Genomic DNA, 19,512 nt, shown 5'->3' with positions numbered 1-19,512 from the left:
TTTGGACCGTTATCGTAAGTTATTTTGTTAGATAAGCTCCAGATTTGGCTTCAGTACTGACTAATTTAATGTATATGGACAAATATAATATTGTATAGCTTCCTATTAAAAATATGAACTTAAAAGATTGGTGTACTTTTATTTGCTGAGCACTGTAAGTACAGTTTCATATAAACATTTGGCTTAGTGAAAAAATGAGATTTTATGTTAAGATGTGAGATTTTATGTTAAAAAGTATAAATATAAATATGTGAACATTTTTTACTGTCAGATGCACCCATACTCCATGAACAAATAATAAGCGTGACATTCTAATGTTTATAATGTTTAAATTATGAAAACATAAATCTGTCATTTCATTAAAAAGCATAATAAAGTGTAACTGGAGCATCATAGAGCAGTGTGCTGCAAAAGGTCACAATGGTGATCCTTGGGGTGCAACCATGGGATTGCTAGAATTTGGTCTATGCTCCATCATGCCTAGCACTGCCAAAGCTACAACAGATAAGTCTGAAGTGTGCTATAAAATTCAACAGTGTACATAAATATCATTAAAATGTTTCAATTATTGTTCATTGGCACTATATGGTCACCTTACTAAGAGTTATTTGTAATTTATGATTTACAATGAGATATTTTTAGGCATCTTTTTCATTGTATACCTTTCATGTCTTTAGCTCAAAGTTTGTGGGTGTTTTTTTATATCTATGCTTATGCTTGTTCTCTGCTCTGATAGCTTTTGCTGTTGAAAATTTTATTCTACAGTTCAAAAATGCAACTTCTGTTTTCAATTTAGTAGTTAGAAGCTAAAAAATGATAAATAAATCATACAGAAATACATTCACACAGTGACTAAAAAGTTATGACAGCTCATTTCCAGGTTTTTGCATCTAAAAAATTTTAATAAATAGAAAGCACCCATAATTCATGACCTATGTGAATCTGTAAATTAACCGATTATTATTATTATTATTATTATTATTATTATTATTATTATTATTATTATTATTATAGGTCTTAAAAATGAATGTAGTACCCTGAAATCTGAAAAAATAAATACAATTCTCTTTAAATAATAATTTATTTACGTTTTGAATAAAAATATTGGTAAAACATCAAGGATTCAGCGTGTACTTTAGCTGTACTTATCATTATCGCTTGATCATTTCATCAAGTCGTTTCGAACTGAATATTGTGATGAAAGATAATCAGGAACACTGATAGAAAGATGCTATCAGACCTTATTGAGGCCATCAAAATGAGTTGTTATTAATATGTTTTGGTATGGCTGTTGATGCTTGTTGTAAGGTGACCTTTGGTCTCCAGAAAGGCGCCATTTATAAATAAAATTAATTATTATTATTATCATTATTATTATTATTATTATTATTATTATTATTATTATTATTATTATTATTGTTGTTATTAAACCATGCGAAAGTCATTTTGTGCTTTAAATGAATTTGACTGTTGTCATTTTCACTCTTCTTTCTGGATATATCTTGTCATAACTCATCCTTGTTAAGGCCTTATACTCTCCAGTCACCGCTGTTTGAATAAAGAGTTTTCCCCAAGAAATTGATATTGTGTGTCTCTCTCCTTGTTAGAGAACATACATCCAGGTAAACATTTCAGCTCTTATTAAACATAGATGGTGACATTTTCCAAGAAAGACGTTCAACTGAGAGTATCCATGTGACCAAACAACGAGAAATAACAAGCATAGCCCAGAAAAGAAAAGAGAAAATCAGCAAATTTCAGAGTTCAAATGTTTTATTCCATAACAAATGTACATGTAATGGCTGAAGCTTTTGTTTTTGCTGAATCATTACAGCATGCACTTCGCTTGTAATGGCTGCGGTGATGGCGCTTGGTTTCCATGGCAACTGCCTATTGATGACCACCGTTCAGGTGCAGTGACGTTATGCCTGCTTCAAGCAACAATACAGTGCACTAGCAAGCAGGTTTTTCCCCAGACAAGCAGAGGCAACACACAATACACACTCTTCACTCTTCAATGGTCCAAACGTCTCACAATTGTTGTCATAATATACAATACTGTGAAAATTGAGTTAAACAGATATTTGATTCAATACTGACCTGCAAGTAAACAAACAGTAAACATGTTTTGAATAAAATATTGGTAAAACATCAAGGATTCATTGTGCACTTTAGCTGTAATGATCATTATCGCTTGATCATTTCATCAAGACATCGTCGAACTAAATGTTGTGATGAAAGGAATGCTGACAGAAAGATGCTATCAGACCTTATTGAGTCTTTACTTGACCTTCCATGCCAATGTTTCCAGAAACTTCATTTAAAGACTCAACAAAACATACTCCTGTTGTTTTAAGTCACACGATTCAAAACCTTTCTAAATTAATTAAGCTGAGCATTCAAGAATGATTGTCAGGCATTACAATAGCACAACTAATACAGTTTTTCTGGCACAGAATATCTCATTAAAAGCTCATTCTACTGTTACCATTCACTGTAAAAGCAACAAATCACAAAAAGTGCATAAACAATACCCCACAATACACCAAGATTTTGCATCGTTTAGCAGTTATGTAAGTCAAATCCACTAGCAAAACAACAAATAAGAAAGGCAGGAACATCAGTAGCTGCAGGTTAACCTCTGGTGTGCAAAGATGTGTTGGTGAAATACAGGGAGTGGTTCAGATGCTTGGGAGGGAGAAATCTGAAACAAACATTATGAGGGGGATTAAGACACAGGAAAGAAAGGGTAAACCTGTGTGCACCTTTATTTCAATTATACTGTACATTTTGTATCATACAAGAATAGTATCATACAAGTTAACAACAGATAGAATGATGGATGGATGGATAGACACAATGACATATAGATTGATATATAAATAGATAGACAGACAGACAGAAATGGATGGATGGGTGGATGGAAGGATGGATGTATAGACACAATGACATATAGATAGATATATAAATAGATAGACAGACAGACATGGATGGATGGATGGACGGACAGACAGACAGATGGACAGACGGATGGACTGACTGACAGACAGACAGACAGACAGACAGACAGACAGACAGAAAGACAGACAGACAGACAGACAGACAGACAGACAGACAGTCATACAGACATGGATGGATGGATGGATGGATGGAAGGATGGATGGATGTATAGACACAATGACATATAGATAGATATATAAATAGATAGACAGATGGATGGACGGACGGACGGACTGACTGACTGACAAGACAGACAGACAGACAGACAGACAGACAGACATGGATGGATGGATGGATGGATGGAAGGATGGATGGATGTATAGACACAATGACATATAGATAGATATATAAATAGATAGACAGATGGATGGACGGACGGACGGACGGACTGACTGACAAGACAGACAGACAGACAGACAGACAGACAGACATGGATGGATGGATGGATGGATGGAAGGATGGATGGATGTATAGACACAATGACATATAGATAGATATATAAATAGATAGACAGATGGATGGACAGACGGACTGACTGACAAGACAGACAGACAGACAGACAGACAGACAGACAGACAGACAGACAGACAGACAGACAGACAGATAGCTAGCTATACACAAAGACATACAGACATATAGTGAAGACAAACAGACATGGATGGATGGATGGATGGATGGATGGATGGACGGACAGACAGACAAGACAAGCCAGACAGACGGTGAGACAGACAGATAGATAGATAGATAGATAGATAGATAGATAGATAGATAGATAGATAGATAGATAGATAGATAGATAGATAGATAGATAGATAGATAGATAGATAGATAGATAGATAGATAGATAGATAGATAGATAGATAGACACGGCAGACAGTGACACAGACAGATAGATAGACAAGACAGACAGACAGACAGACAGACAGACAGACAGACAGACAGACAGATAGACAGATAGATAGATAGATAGATAGATAGATAGATAGATAGATAGATAGATAGATAGATAGATAGATAGATAGATAGATAGATAGATAGATAGATAGATAAGCTACTTTTGAAGTGGACCTGTGGAGGGAAAATATTTGGCAGACAGGGAAGAGAAGCTTTCAAAGCCAGCAGCCAGCAATGTCATGGAGGATTTAATGAGGAGTTGTATTAAAGGGATAGTTCACTCAAAAATGATAATGATCTCATCATTCACTCTCCTTCATGTGGTTTTACCTTCATAAGTTTCTTTCTACAACACAAGATATTTTGAAGAATGCTGGTTGCTGACATCCATCAACTTCATTCATTCATTCATTTTCTTTTAGGCTTAGTTCATTTATTAATCCACAGCGGAATGAACCGCCAACTTATCCAGCATATGTTTTACGCAGCAGATGCCCTTCCAGCTGCAACCCATCTCTGGGAAACATCCGTACACACTCATACACTACTGACAATTTAGCCAACTCACCTGTACCACATGTCTTTGGACTGTGTGGGAAACCGGAGCACCCGGAGGAAACCCACGCGAACGCAGGGAGAACATGCAAACTCCACACAGAAACGCCAACTGACTCAGCCGAGGCTCGAACCAGCGACCTTCTTGCTGTGAGGCGACAGCACTACCTACTGCGCCACTGCATCACCCCATCAACTTCAATAGTAAGAAAAAAATACTGTAGAAATCAATGTGTGTACCAGTATTTTTTGGAATATCATCATTTGTGTTTGGTAGAAGAAAGAAACTCAAATAGGTTTTGAATAAGTGAAGGGTGCAGGATTGATGGTGGAATTTTCATTTTTGCATGAACTATCCTTTCACCCAGTTTGATTCCGAGATGATTGTGCATTATATAAAAATAAAATTATTATTTCAGTAAAAAGCCATTTATGATTTAAAGCTCGGCTGCTTGCTTTATTATGTATTATGAATATTGTCCATGACAAAACTTGACCCAGTTCTGTGAGGAGGATTTCACAGCTTTTAAAGCGCGCCTCATAATCAAAGTAAAAGAGCTGTGTCGCCCTCTGCAGGGCACAATAATAATAAAGAAAATGCTGTCATCAAATTAAAGGAAACCTCCAGGTTATTTTCAACCCAAGTCCATGGACTGCATATTTGGTGTGCTATAAGTTACCACACACACACGCACGCACGCACGCACGCACACACACACACATACATAGGTATAAATAGAACAGGTAATTGGAAGCCTAGTGTTACAAAAGGCAGGCTAACAAGGTCTTTTCCACATAAATTGTTATAATATCTTTGTGTCCTTCAGTCTCATTTTGAATATCAGAACAACTGGATGATAATATAGCTAACATTAACAGATGAAAACAGTTGCCTTATTTCTTCCAATAAAAGCATTTGCCATGTGCATCAATGTAAACATGAATAGCACCATACATGTACTTTTAAAATGAATGTTTTTGTATGAGGTCTGCGCAGCTGCCAATAGTAATAAAGATGTGTGTAAATCATTTTTATACCGTAGTTATAAAAATAAACTTTATGCATATTCTGCAACCTCAGTAATGTCAAAAAGTATGCATAATAGATAAATGCATGCATGTTCAGTCTGCTTATTCATTGGATTTTAAAACATATCTTTGCTAAATATACTTGTCAGTATTTCTGACAATTCACATTGATCCACAAACAAAGTATAAAGCCTAGTTCAGTTTCAAAAACGGAATATTTTTAACTGTGAACAACAAACATTCACTTCACCATTGAGCTTATAATTATTATTAATGATTTGACACTCAGACATGCCTCTTGCCTGCTAGGTTTCCATTAAATAAAGTAATATAGTAAATGTGTTAATATAAACACTCATATGCATTAACACAGTAATGACAGCGCCCTCCACTAGCATTTGCACTCTAGGTAAATATGAGCGAAGACGGTTGGGAAAAAAAAAATGCTTTGTTGTGTAACCTTTTGACCTCACTGAGAACAAACAATTGGAAATAGCACAGTTTAATCTAAAACAAACAAACAAAAAAACAAACAAACAAACAAACAAACAAACAAAGTTGTTGATGTAGGTGTGCCACAATTATTGACCCTCATATGTTGATAATGTTAATGCATAATGTTATTGATATCCAAGTACTTTTCTACTTTTATTCTTAGTGTGCCTGGCAAATGATTTAGTAATGATCTCATGTTTCACAGGGGTATAAATATGAGGTGAAACATAGGTCAAACTCACTCTGTCATTCATAACAATAGGTAATACCAAAGAGCAGAGTTGTGATTAATAACAAATGCTTGTTGAACTTCACACAACAGTAAAAACACTGAAAAATCCCGCTCCACCAACCAAATCCACCATCAGGGAAATAATCAATAAATTCCAATGAACTGGAAGTGTGATGCCAAACTGCCCTCCTGAAAAAAATAAACATTTATTCCAGTCTGCTATGAGTATACTTCATATAAACTAAAAATAAATATACCTTCAGTGTACTTTTTAAGTACTTCTCTGAAATGTAGTATACTCGACTTATATTGACAGTGTGTGCGTGTGTGTGTGTGTTCTTGGATGGGTTAAACAGAGCCCAAATTCTGAATATAGTACACCGCTTGACCACCTCACGACTTTTCTTCCTTCCTTCCATCACAAACTAATTACTTACTACAAGTATTACACAAGTAAACTACTAGTATACTTATACGTTCACTTGGAGTACAAATAAAAAACTTAACTGAGGAGGGGACGACTTGTGCACCTAAAGTTTGTTATTGTTGTAGCACACTCACAAGTATACTTTTATATACTGTTGTGAATTTGGTGATTTCAGTCTCTATTCTAGTCACAGGACCAAATTGTTGTAAATTGATGAACCCTGTCCAGGACACTCTTTATTGAAACGTGATGATTGTTCTGCAGTCAAACAGCATTTCCACACATGAGTCTGCAAGGGCCTACAACAGAGTCTTACAGTCAAACAAGACTCTAATGAGTCTAACACAAGTCTCAAACAAGTCTACAAGTCTAACTTGGACAGAGTTGTATTGTCTATTATATGTTTTAGGAGGGGCAGTGTAAAAGTGGAGACGTAGAAATAGCCAGGGGGGTTCAGGTGGTTCAAAAGACCCACCCCCCATCACTGACAAAGGTCCCATACAGCTCTCATTTGTCCTATTTTGACTGCTATGCCAAAATAATTAGTAAAAACCTGAAAATATTCCATCGAAGAAGGTTTTAAAACCACGTGGAATCCTGTGTCGGCTTTTGCTTCGGTGAAACCTCCTACATCCAAAATTCTAAGTGAGGAAAGTTGAATGTGCTGAGTTTGTTATTTGCCTAATAATTGACAAATGCTACTATTTTAAATTAAAAACTTTAACAGATTCCTATTTTTTCTTTTAAATTTTTAGGAAATGTTTTTGGTACAGGCCTGACGGGCATGACAATTTTAGTTGAAAATATTGTTTCAGGGTCTTGAATAGATCCTAAGATTTAACAATAGCAGAGTCGTTGACACCCTGCCTTTAGCATTTGCATCACTTTGAGATCTGCTAGCGCTCCGGAAGCAAAAGCTTTAATGTCTCTCACACCCTGGCAGCTAGAGTTTTGAATGAAATTATATTATTAGGTCGGTGCAATAGCCTAGTGGTTAGAGTGTCGACATATGGTGCAGTAGTTGCCGAGAGGTGCCGCAAGTTCGAATCCTGGCTTGAGGACATTTCCCTACCCCCCTCTCTCTCTCCAACTTTGCTTCCAGTCCTAAATACTGTCCTATCTAATAATGGCCAAAAATAAATCTAAAAAGAAAAATTATATCATTAAAAATCAAAGAATATAACTTGCATATAACTTAATTTGAAACTATATTATATAAATGTATATTTCAACAGAACTAAAAACAGGACCAATTTACGCTGCATTCAAGTAAATTTTTATATGCCCTTTTATGCACTTGCTAACCTCCCTCCATCTCGTTCAGCTGGATGTATGTAATGGATTATGTTACACAAATGTCCACTACTGGTGGAACATCTGAATGGGTTTGCAGTAAATGGAATGCCTTAAACCCTTGAGGACTTGGAACCTACACTGTTGTGATATCACAACCACGTTGCATTCTGGGACATATAGGTGTTGGAGTGAACATATGAGGTATGTCCATCTAAGTTTCCCTCGTTCACTTCAAAATGGCGATGGGGATTCCTCCAAGGGAACGAGTGAAGGGAAGTTTGTGAGTGCGTGATTCTAAAAGTTGAACGCAGCCTTAGTTCCAAGCAGTATTCAAGTAATAAACTAGGTATACTTCTAGTGCATAGATGTTTGTATGCTTATGAAATATACTTAAATATATACTTTAACATATTTTATAAACAGATATACAAATTACAGGAGACAAATTATGTACAAAAAAAAAACAAGGTCAAAGAAAACACATACAAGACAGCCAACAACAGCCAGCTTTGTGTGTGTGTGTCATTGTGCATTCTTCAACATTACTTAAGTATAGGGGAGAGCGGAGCACAAAGTAACGCTTTTTGGTTTTGGCCAAATAATGAACAAAGTAATGGGGTTAGTCAAATCATATTTACTACCAACAACACACAAGCCTCTCCTATAAATGAGCACTGAAAATATGATTGCCGGACCTGTGGTTTCTGTACAGTATTGTCAAAAGTGCCAGGAGTACAAATTTTACTATTTACCCCACCTGTGGGGCAAGTTGTACAGACAGAGGGTTAGTTACAAAACGTGCTTATAAAGTCAGATTTCACACAATTAATTTAAATTCAGTTTACTTTAAATGGAATATTTCCTCAGTACTTAACTCAATTAGTTTTTTTTCTAAATAGCACAGCATGTTTATTTATTTATCTATAGGATAAACACATTTGGATTTATTTGCATTATTATCCATCATTATACAATGCATTTATTTGCAGTATTAGCAATAAAATACATTTTTTTCTTCAATTACAAAATAATTTTTATTTAAAAAGATGCCAACATTACACTTAAAAATCAAAAAATATTTTGTTTGTTTACAGTAATTGGTGTCCAACAGTGTGTGGCTTATTTGTAACACCCTGTCATAACTAACCCTGCTGTGTTGTGTTTTCTTCAAAACTGGCTAGCAGTCACTGTGTTTTTTACATCTTTCAAAATTATTCCATAGTTTAGCTTAGAAGATGGTAAGCACAACAATATACGATTTTATGTTCATACTTTTACAGATTAAAAAATTATATACAGTATATATAGAGAATAATAAAAATACTTTTATGCTGCAAAAATGGTTTCTCCTTTGTTTCGTTTACAAATTTCACCAAACTTTTTCAATAACTGTGGTGAAAACCTCAGAACCCCACCATGGTTAACCCTGAGCAAATACCCTAAAACTCTGTGTTATATTTTACTCTGCATTACTTTGTGCCCCGAGCTTCCCTACTTCATTAAATAAAATGAATTATGCTTCTTTTCAGTATGGGTACACAATTAAGGACAGTTCGAGTGGCCAAAAAATGAGCAGAAGAATTGCAGAAGTTACTTTAGTCCTGTGGTCAGAAGATACAAAACAAAATTCCCACAAAATGTTTAAAAGGGTCTACTCTCATGCAAAAACAAAATCAAGCATCTTCAGTTTTTTTAGATATATTTGGAGCAAAAGATCAAAAAGTTAAACAATAAAGACATTTTTGTCACAGCCTTCTTTGCTCATATTTACCAAGAGTGCTAATATTAGCAGACAGTATTGTACAAGGAAAATAACCCAGAAAGCACCTTTAATTTCCCAGGCTAAACATACAGTAAGTGTGTGAATCTTAAGATTTGGCTCTCCTGTGTGTAAAGCGCATGGGTTCACAGCCTGCCAGAACAACCGTGCCCAGCAGCGCACATGGGACGCATGCGGCATAAGGCACTCACAGAGGACTGGAGGGCGGAGGCCTGCAGCTGCTCCGTTCCTGCCCATCCCAGTAGGGTTCAATGCCAGGCAGAGGGGTAAGAGGACTCCTGCGGCAGGACACACAATAGAGACGAGAGGGACGGGGAGGGGAAGGGTCACGTTGGCCACCAGAGAGGCTGCTTTCCATACAAACAAAATCAAAAACAGTGACATGGAGAGATACTGTACAAATTAAAGAAAGTGGGAAACATGGAAGTACCGTAGGAAACAATAATGATTAAGAGAATACTTGAATGTTCATTTAAGAAGTGTCACATTAATCATTCTGCATATACTGTACATCAAGGGTGACCAACACTGTTCGTGGAGCTCTTCTTTCCTGCAGACTTCAGTTGCCACCCATATCAAACACACCTGTCTGTAATTATCAAGTGCTGTTCAGGTCCTATTTAATTGGTCCAGGTGTGTTTCATCAGGGTTGAAGCTGAACTCTGCAGGAAGGTAGGTCTCCAGGAAGCGAGTTGAGCACCCCTGCTGTACATAAATAGCTGAGGTCAGCTTGAATCCATTCAGCCTTTTTGTTCTGACTATCTGTATAAGGTTGTAAGTAAAGAGTTTGTGAGAAAAAAAACACAATGTTAACTGCAAACTTACAGTAAGGCCTTCTGTTTATAAGCATATTTGGCGAATGATTAAAAAAGCAATTTAGAACATCTCCAAGTGATCACAGTCACAAGTTTGTTTATTTAAATTGTGATATTATATATGATTTAGAGGAGTAAAGGTATTTTAAAGTATCAAAGTAGTAAGTATGATAAAGCATTGTGTTTTTTTTCATACTTTAAAATGTTCTGTTTTTTAAATTAGGTTATCTTTTTTAAGCAAAAATTCACTGTAATACACTGTTGTAAATACACTGTTGCGTATTTTTAACATATTTCAGTTGAATCAAATTCATTTTACAAGTTAATTTTAGCAATAAAAAAATTAAAAATCAAGTTAAAACCTCAAGTAACATAACTAACATAAAAACATATGCCATCATGATATTCTGATCATATACATTTTCACAGTGTAATAACCGTTATACATGTTTACAAAAAAAAAAAGATTTACAAAATAAGTGCAAAAAACATTTATATACCCAAACATCTTGCCAGGCATATTTAGAAGAATCATTAGCTGACACATTAAAATATTAGGTCACACTTTATTTGATGATTATTAATTATTTTGACGTTTGTTGAATTTAAGTTACATTGCATTTACATGCCAACTAATTCTCATTAGGTTGTGCTTAGGGTTAGGGTTAGTGTAAGTGTCACGGATTGGCCAGGCTCTTCCACCAACATCACGCACCGAGCACCTTCACCTGAGTATTAACCACGCACAGCTGCACCCAATCACTCCCATTTACTATATAAGCACACACCTCACTTCACTCATTGTCCGGTCTCGTTCCTACGAAGCGGACTCTGAGTGAACCACTTCCTAGGTTTCACTCCCCTACGATCTCAGCAAATATACTTACCTTATCTCTGTTTTCATTCCAGTCTGTCCAGTGTTCCAGTTGTCCTGTCAACGTTGTGTGTCTCGTCAGTCTGTCTTCCCCGCAAGTCCTCTGGTGTGTGCATTCGGTCATCCTTCTGTGTCTGTCATCCCATCTGGCAAAGAGAATCATCAGTTCATCCAAACTCCATTTCAACTCTCAATCATTATCCAAATTACTCTGCTGTTGTAATAAACCTCATTTATACTTACTCCCCTTGTTTGTCCGTCTGCTTCCGTAACAGAAGACCGGACCCAACTACCAACAGCATGAGCACTCACGATCCCCTTCAGGAGTTGGTGGATTCATTGAAGAGAGTGCTACTACCATCTGCTCCACTTCCCGAAGCACCACCAGCACCGAGCACTTCTTCACCGTCCACCCACTCATCCAGTCCCATGGCTCGACCAGCGCCCTACTCTGGCGGGGCGGAGGAGTGCAATGGATTTCTCCTACAATGTTCTCTGGTATTCACTATGCAACCCGAGTTATACCCTACAGATCGGTCCAAAATCGCATTCATCATCTCCCTTCTCTCTGGGTCGGCTCTTCGGTGGGCTGAAACCATCTGGCAACAGTCTGGGCCGGTAACAAATTCCATTCAGTCATTCACCCAATATTTCAAGGAGGTTTTTGGTCGCGCGGATGCCGAAGTAGCAGCTGGAGAACAGTTATACCATCTCAAACAGGGAGCCATGTCCACTCAGGATTATGCTCTCAGGTTCCGAACTCTGGCTGCTGCTAGCGGGTGGAATGAGCGATCTCTCCTCACAACCTACCGGCTCGGACTAGAGCCCAGCCTCCGGTTACAGCTAGCCGCCCTCGACGACACAATGGGATTGGAGAAGTTCATCCAACACTCTCTGCGCTGTTCCGATCGTCTGAGGGTCTACCAGCATGATCCTCCACCGGTATCCCAAGCACTCCTCCGTTCGCCAGAGCCAGCCGTTCCTCCAGAACTAGAACCCATGATCATAGAATCTGGTAGACTCACAATCACCGAGCGACAGAGGAGGCTGACCCGGGGTCTGTGCATGTACTGTGGTGCCAAAGGACATGTCAGGCTGGACTGTCCCATTCGTCCAGCACGCTCTGTGGTGAGTTTGTTCAGTTCTCCCATTGAAAAGATGCATCCTCTCACCACTAATGTCCAGTTAACTACCCCTTCTGTCTCAGTTTCAGTCACAGCCCTCATCGACTCCGGGTCAGCAGGAAATTTCATCTCGCACGCCCTCTGTCGCCGACTACAGCTTAACACCGAAGCCTCGACGCACGTCTACCAGATTCAGCCCATAACCAACGATATCCATTCTCAGGCACGTATCCATCGAAAATGTGAACCCGTCAATCTCCAAGTAGGACTGCTCCACAAAGAGGAGATTCAATTTCTGGTTCTGGAGGGTGCATCGATGGATATCATCTTAGGGCGCCCGTGGCTGGTGAAGCACGATCCCATCCTCTCTTGGGGCACAGGAGAGATTAAGAGATGGGGAGAAGAATGCAGATCCAGCTGTTTTCCCGATCTACCCTTACCAATTCAACGACCCCTTACCGTCTACGTCACGTCTGTCGAAAGTCCTGTCGAGAAAATATCCATTCAGATCCCGAAGATCTACTCCTCATACGAGGATGTGTTTTGCCCCAAGAGAGCTTCCCAGCTACCTCCACATCGGCCATGGGACTGCGCCATAGACCTGCTTCCAGATGCTCCTATGCCCAGAGGTAGGATCTACCCGTTGTCCCTTCCGGAGACCAAGGCAATGGAGGAGTACATCCATGAGGCTCTGAGTCAGGGGTATATCCGTCCATCCACGTCACCTGCTGCCTCAAGTTTCTTCTTCGTGGCTAAGAAGGATGGAGGGCTGCGGCCATGTATCGATTACAGAACCCTAAATCAAGGTACAGTCAAGTTCCGGTATCCCCTTCCTCTCGTCCCTGCGGCCCTGGAACAACTCAGATCTGCCAAAATTTTCACCAAGTTGGACCTCCGCAGCGCCTATAACCTGGTGAGAATACGTGAGGGGGACGAGTGGAAAACTGGGTTTGTGACCCCTACTGGACACTACGAGTACCTGGTCATGCCCTATGGTCTGGTTAACGCCCCCTCCGTATTCCAAAACTTCATCCACGAAGTTCTCCGGGAGTTCCTCCATCTCTTCGTCATCGTATACATAGATGATATCCTGATTTACTCCCGGAGTGAGGCCGAACATCGCCACCACGTTGCGGAGGTCCTGAAAACCCTCAGGAAACACCGCCTGTACCTCAAGGCTGAAAAATGCTCCTTCCATTCACCATCTGTTCAGTTCTTGGGGTACATCATCGATCAAAGAGGGGTTCGTATGGACGAGGGGAAGGTCACTTCCGTCATCTCCTGGCCCGAACCAAAGACCATAAAGGAACTCCAACGTTTCCTAGGATTTGCGAATTTCTACCGACGTTTCATCCAGAATTACAGTCTTATCACCGCTCCGCTCACCAACCTGTTGAGAAATAAACCCAAAGCACTACCCTGGCCTCCCGAAGCCGCCGCAGCCTTCCAAAACCTAAAAGAATCCTTCACTCAAGCCCCACTGCTGACTCATCCTGATCCTGACTTGCCGTTTGTGGTCGAAGTGGATGCATCGACCACCGGAGTGGGAGCCATCCTGTCCCAGTACCACGGTACTCCTTCATTACTCCATCCATGTGCCTATTTCTCCCGGAAGCTCAGCCCGGCGGAAAGGAACTATGACATCGGAAATCGAGAGCTTCTGGCCATCAAGCTCGCCCTGGAGGAGTGGCGACACTGGTTGGAGGGGGCCAAACATTCGTTCCAGGTGATCACAGATCATAAAAATCTTCAATACCTAAAAGATGCTAAAAGACTCTGTCCTCGTCAGGCCCGTTGGTCATTGTTCTTCTCCAGGTTTCAATTCTCTATCTCCTATCGACCAGGTTCAAAGAATATCAGAGCAGACGCACTTTCCAGAATTCACGACCAGCATGAAATTATTGAGACACCGGCCAAGATCCTTCCCGATCAGATCACTATCTGTCCCATCCAATGGTCCGCTCCTACAGTAAACGCCACTCCAGAATCCAGAACTCCGCCGGGCTGTCCCCCCAATCGACGCTTCATCCCTGAAAACCAACGGGTAGATCTCATTCATTCCAGCCATACATCTCTGGGCACAGGACATCCTGGGGCCAACAACACCCTCTCGCTGCTATCCCAACGCTTTTGGTGGCCGAACATGGCGAGGGATGTGAGAAGGTACGTCCAAGGCTGCAGAGAATGTGCTATGTCGAAGAGTCCTCGCCATCTACCTGCTGGTAAACTCCATCCCTTGCCCATCCCAAACCGCCCCTGGTCACACCTAGGAGTTGACTTCATGACAGACCTCCCATTGTCTGAAGGTAACACCTGCATTCTAGTCATCATAGATCGATTCTCTAAATTCTGTCGTTTGATTCCTTTGAAAGGTCTACCCACAGCCCTAGAGACCGCCGAAAACCTGTTCAACCACGTCTTTCGAAATTTTGGGTTACCAGAGGACATAGTCTCGGACCGAGGACCCCAATTCATATCCAGACTATGGAAAGCATTCTTCAGACTCCTAGGTGTGACCGTAAGCCTCTCGTCTGGCTATCACCCCCAAACCAACGGCCAGACAGAGAGGAAAATTCAGGAAGTGGGGCGGTTCCTCCGGACCTTCTGTCACGGTCACCAAAACTCCTGGAGCCAGTTTCTGGGCTGGGCGGAATACGCCCAGAATTCCCTGCGGCAACCTACCACCGGACTCACGCCATTCCAGTGCATCTTAGGGTTCCAACCTCCACTCTTCCCCTGGGATGGCGCACCATCTGATGTCCCCGCAGTGGATTACTGGTTCCGGGAGAGCGAGAGAGTCTGGGACGATGCTCATCACCATCTCCAGAGGGCAGTACGCAGAGCCAAGGAGGTATCTGATAAGAGGAGGATTCCAGGCCCCATCTATACTCCAGGACAGAAGGTCTGGCTCTCCACCAGAGATATCCGTTTGCGACTGCCCTCCCGAAAATTAAGTCCCAGATTTGTTGGTCCCTTCACCATCCTGGAACAGGTCAACCCCGTCACATACAAGTTACAGTTACCACCACAGTACAGAATCCACCCCACATTCCACGTGTCCCTCCTAAAACCCTTTCACGATCCTCTAATTCCCTCCACAGAGCCTGGCCATGAAGAGGAACCTCCTCCCCCACTGATGTTAGAAGAAGGGGCCATCTACCAGGTCAAGGACATCCTACGGTCCCGGCGTCGTGGTGGTCAGCTTGAATATCTCGTCGACTGGGAAGGATACGGCCCAGAAGAAAGGTCATGGGTCCCCAGATCCGATATATTAGATCCCGCACTTATGGAAGAGTTCCACTCCAATCACCCAGAATTTCCAGCACCTCGAGGACGAGGTAGACCACCACGACGTCGGAGGTTCAGGCCCTCAGGAGCGGGCCCTGGGGAGGGGGGTAATGTCACGGATTGGCCAGGCTCTTCCACCAACATCACGCACCGAGCACCTTCACCTGAGTATTAACCACGCACAGCTGCACCCAATCACTCCCATTTACTATATAAGCACACACCTCACTTCACTCATTGTCCGGTCTCGTTCCTACGAAGCGGACTCTGAGTGAACCACTTCCTAGGTTTCACTCCCCTACGATCTCAGCAAATATACTTACCTTATCTCTGTTTTCATTCCAGTCTGTCCAGTGTTCCAGTTGTCCTGTCAACGTTGTGTGTCTCGTCAGTCTGTCTTCCCCGCAAGTCCTCTGGTGTGTGCATTCGGTCATCCTTCTGTGTCTGTCATCCCATCTGGCAAAGAGAATCATCAGTTCATCCAAACTCCATTTCAACTCTCAATCATTATCCAAATTACTCTGCTGTTGTAATAAACCTCATTTATACTTACTCCCCTTGTTTGTCCGTCTGCTTCCGTAACAGAAAGTTGACATGTACTTGCAAAGTTTTTTATAGTCAGTTAAATGTCTGTTGAAGGAGCAGTATCAGGAGATATTAAGCAGACAGTCTAATAATACTCAAATTGTCCATCAAAATAAAGTGTTACCAAATATTATATTTAAAAATCACAGTGTAGCCCTAAAATACTTTACAATTTTCAGTAAGCCATTTTTAATCACTCAATATAATATTACTTTGATGTTCTGAATGATAGAGTAACATCAGGTATTGAGTTAAGTTTGAAGCATTAAAGTAGACTCTTGACTTGTACTTAACAGGCTGTGTATACAAGTAAAATCACTTCTATAAATAAAATTTGACACAGACAAAATGGGATGGCTCTTGTTTGATCCATATATATTTCAGTGCCTTCATTATAAAAGTCTGTTTAATTTGAGTTATACCCATACATAGTTACATACATATCTAAAATAATAATTACATTAAAACCTACACTTTGACCCAGATACCATATTCCAGCATGTTACGAAAAAAAAGTACACTGCTCTTGCAACATGTTTTATAAATGGCATCGCTATATGGAGGTTATGATTGACATATCAAAGCTAACCCACTTACATTTAGATTAGGGAAAGATATATGTAGGAGGATCAAGAGATACAAGTTTAATATCTGAGAAATCACTGCTATAAATGCAGTAATCACAGGGAAGCACCATTATATCCTTTCTATTATACAATTATGAAAATTCTTTGTAGAAAATCATAGTCACCGATGTTAGCTCTTGAAATGTAAAGGACTAATTAGTTGCAGTGATTAAAATCTTGAAGAGAAGAAACTGCAACATTCTGTTAGTACACCATAGCAAATGTGATATATATATATATATGAAAGCACATTAGAGACACTAGAAGCCATTTACCATGATAGAGGGTTTACAGCTATCGTTGATATTAAAGGGATCATCCAAAGTTATTAAATAGTTCAGACAAAATAGGCACATCATGCTATTTCAACTCTGGGGATGATCATATTATTAATGCCAGTTTAAACACTGGGTTAAGCTGCGTGTGCATTAGCATATAAAAAAAGCTGTTTTAATGGTGGGTTATGAAACCCACTTAATGTTTACAAAAAACAACTGAGTAAAAAAGCTGAAATGTATACCTCATGAAATATTCAAGTGCTAATAAGCGCTTTTATGTTTCTAACACAAATCCACAGCTCTCAGATTATATTTGAGCGATTTAAATATACACATACAGTTTGATGAGACACACAACAACCAATTTCAGGTGATCTGTTCCTTTTACAAGCCATTGGTCAAAGTGGAATCCATTATTGCACACCATCCTGTGATGGACGGTACATGTCTGTGTATACAACAGTAAACAAAAAACACTTTTATCACACCTGTACAGTATTACTCAGTGTTTGTGCAGAAACTGACCCATATTGAGATGTTCCTGGATCCAGTTTTGTGTAAATTTACAACTAGGGTTGGATACCAAAACCACTGCTACCTCTAACCGGTACTGTAGTGAATCAGAACACAGATTTTGTTGGTTCAGGATGTCAGTGCCACTTAAAAGTGCAGTAGGATTGATTCCGAGTTGACAACTACACTCTAAAAAACGTTGGGTTATTTATTTAACCCAATGGTTGAGTTAAAAATATTTGGTGCTTTGTTGGGCTATTTTAAACCTTTTATTGGGTTATTTATTTAATAACTCAACCTGTTGGGTTACAATTTTTGAATTTCAACAGTCAACTGATTGAACTGACACAGAACCGCTGTATTAATATGCGTACGTGATGTTGCTCTTGCGTTATAAAGTTTATGCAAGCTCTAATGCAGTAATGTTGTTATTTTTTTAATCAAATTGCCTCTCCGTGTCGTGTTTTTTTATATCTGTTTCACCTGGACTCTTAATTATTGATAATACAAGCGTGCGCGCTTCATAGCCGATCTATATGCGGATAAAAACGCTTTCTCTTCCTCTGTGTTCATCTCTACAGTTGTTTTGGAGGAAGTGATACACGTATTTGAGATATTCCGCCGTCATTCTCATCTTTAGGACCCAGCAGAGACATCAAACCGGAGTCGCGTCCAGTCTTGTTGAAGGTATGTTATGTTGTCTTACAAAACACTGTCCTTTCGCTTGGAAACTATATTGTAACAACTACATACTAATATAGACACATATATGTGCTACATTTTGTTCAGGAAGTTGCTGGTTTTCCCAAGAGGTACGGAATCCGAGCATTATATTATTTTTGGTTCTTATTCGCCGATAGAGGGCGCTGAATGGATCACAATGGGAGAAAGTTATCCTGGACGAGCAGAGCAGAAGCTTACTACATCATCTTTTATCAGAAGAGGATTCAATATCCATTTCAAGGTACTTGATTATTAACTACTGAAAGTTAAATGTTATTATTACTGTTTGTGTGTCCTATATTGAAGGCCCTGAAAATTGCATTTTCCCTACATCTTATACTAACCTACAGGGATGAAACCACAACCCTGATAATGTTAGATGCTAATATAAATGTTTAATCGGTTATACATGTCATACAGCAATTAAATATAAGCTTAAAAACAATTATATATAATAATTATAACATCTGCTAGCTTTGTATAATAATAGTAGTAATATATGCTAATAAACAATAATACAAAGCCCTTAAACATACACTGTCCTTGCCCAGTTTTCAATTCAGGTGAGGTTTTAGTGATGCTGTGACCACTCGACTGATAAATGTTGTCTGTCAGCTTATGTTAATTTGTGGTTTATTTTATTTTTTTGTTTGTTTGTCTATTGTAGGTTGCTCTGGACAGAGCGAGTTTTAATCCTCCTTGATAATCTTGTTGAGAAAGGTGAGAAAACAACAGCTCTGTATTTTGTAATAAGTACATGATGTAAAAATGCACAGATACACACACTTAAGCAGTATCATATACTGTAAAGGTGTCTTTACATCAACATATAGCTTAATATCAACTTATACATTTGTAATTCTTCTTTAAATGCATTTATACTTCTCTGAACAGCACCTGTAGTGTGTGAAGATACAAATGCCTCTTTCAAAAGCATTTCTGTGCCTTATTTGAGTGTGAATTTGGTATTAGACTCTG

At 39.6% G+C, this 19,512-nt stretch overlaps 1 protein-coding gene across 1 annotated transcript in view; it reads right to left on the bottom strand.

Moving 5' to 3' along the window:
• Positions 1–19,512, bottom strand: part of igsf9bb (immunoglobulin superfamily, member 9Bb) — a 189,410-nt gene that overhangs the window by 9,870 nt on the left and 160,028 nt on the right. Inside the window, exon 18 of the mRNA XM_056446481.1 lies at positions 9,900–9,986. Within this exon, the coding sequence (XP_056302456.1) occupies positions 9,900–9,986 (87 nt within the window). The remainder of the gene's footprint in view (positions 1–9,899; positions 9,987–19,512) is intronic.

The sequence above is a fragment of the Danio aesculapii genome, chromosome 21 (assembly GCF_903798145.1).
Source record: "Danio aesculapii chromosome 21, fDanAes4.1, whole genome shotgun sequence".
In the NCBI taxonomy this organism is placed as follows: domain Eukaryota; kingdom Metazoa; phylum Chordata; class Actinopteri; order Cypriniformes; family Danionidae; genus Danio; species Danio aesculapii.
The sequence above is the reverse complement of the archived record's forward strand: the minus strand, read 5'-3'. Positions and strand labels throughout refer to the sequence as shown.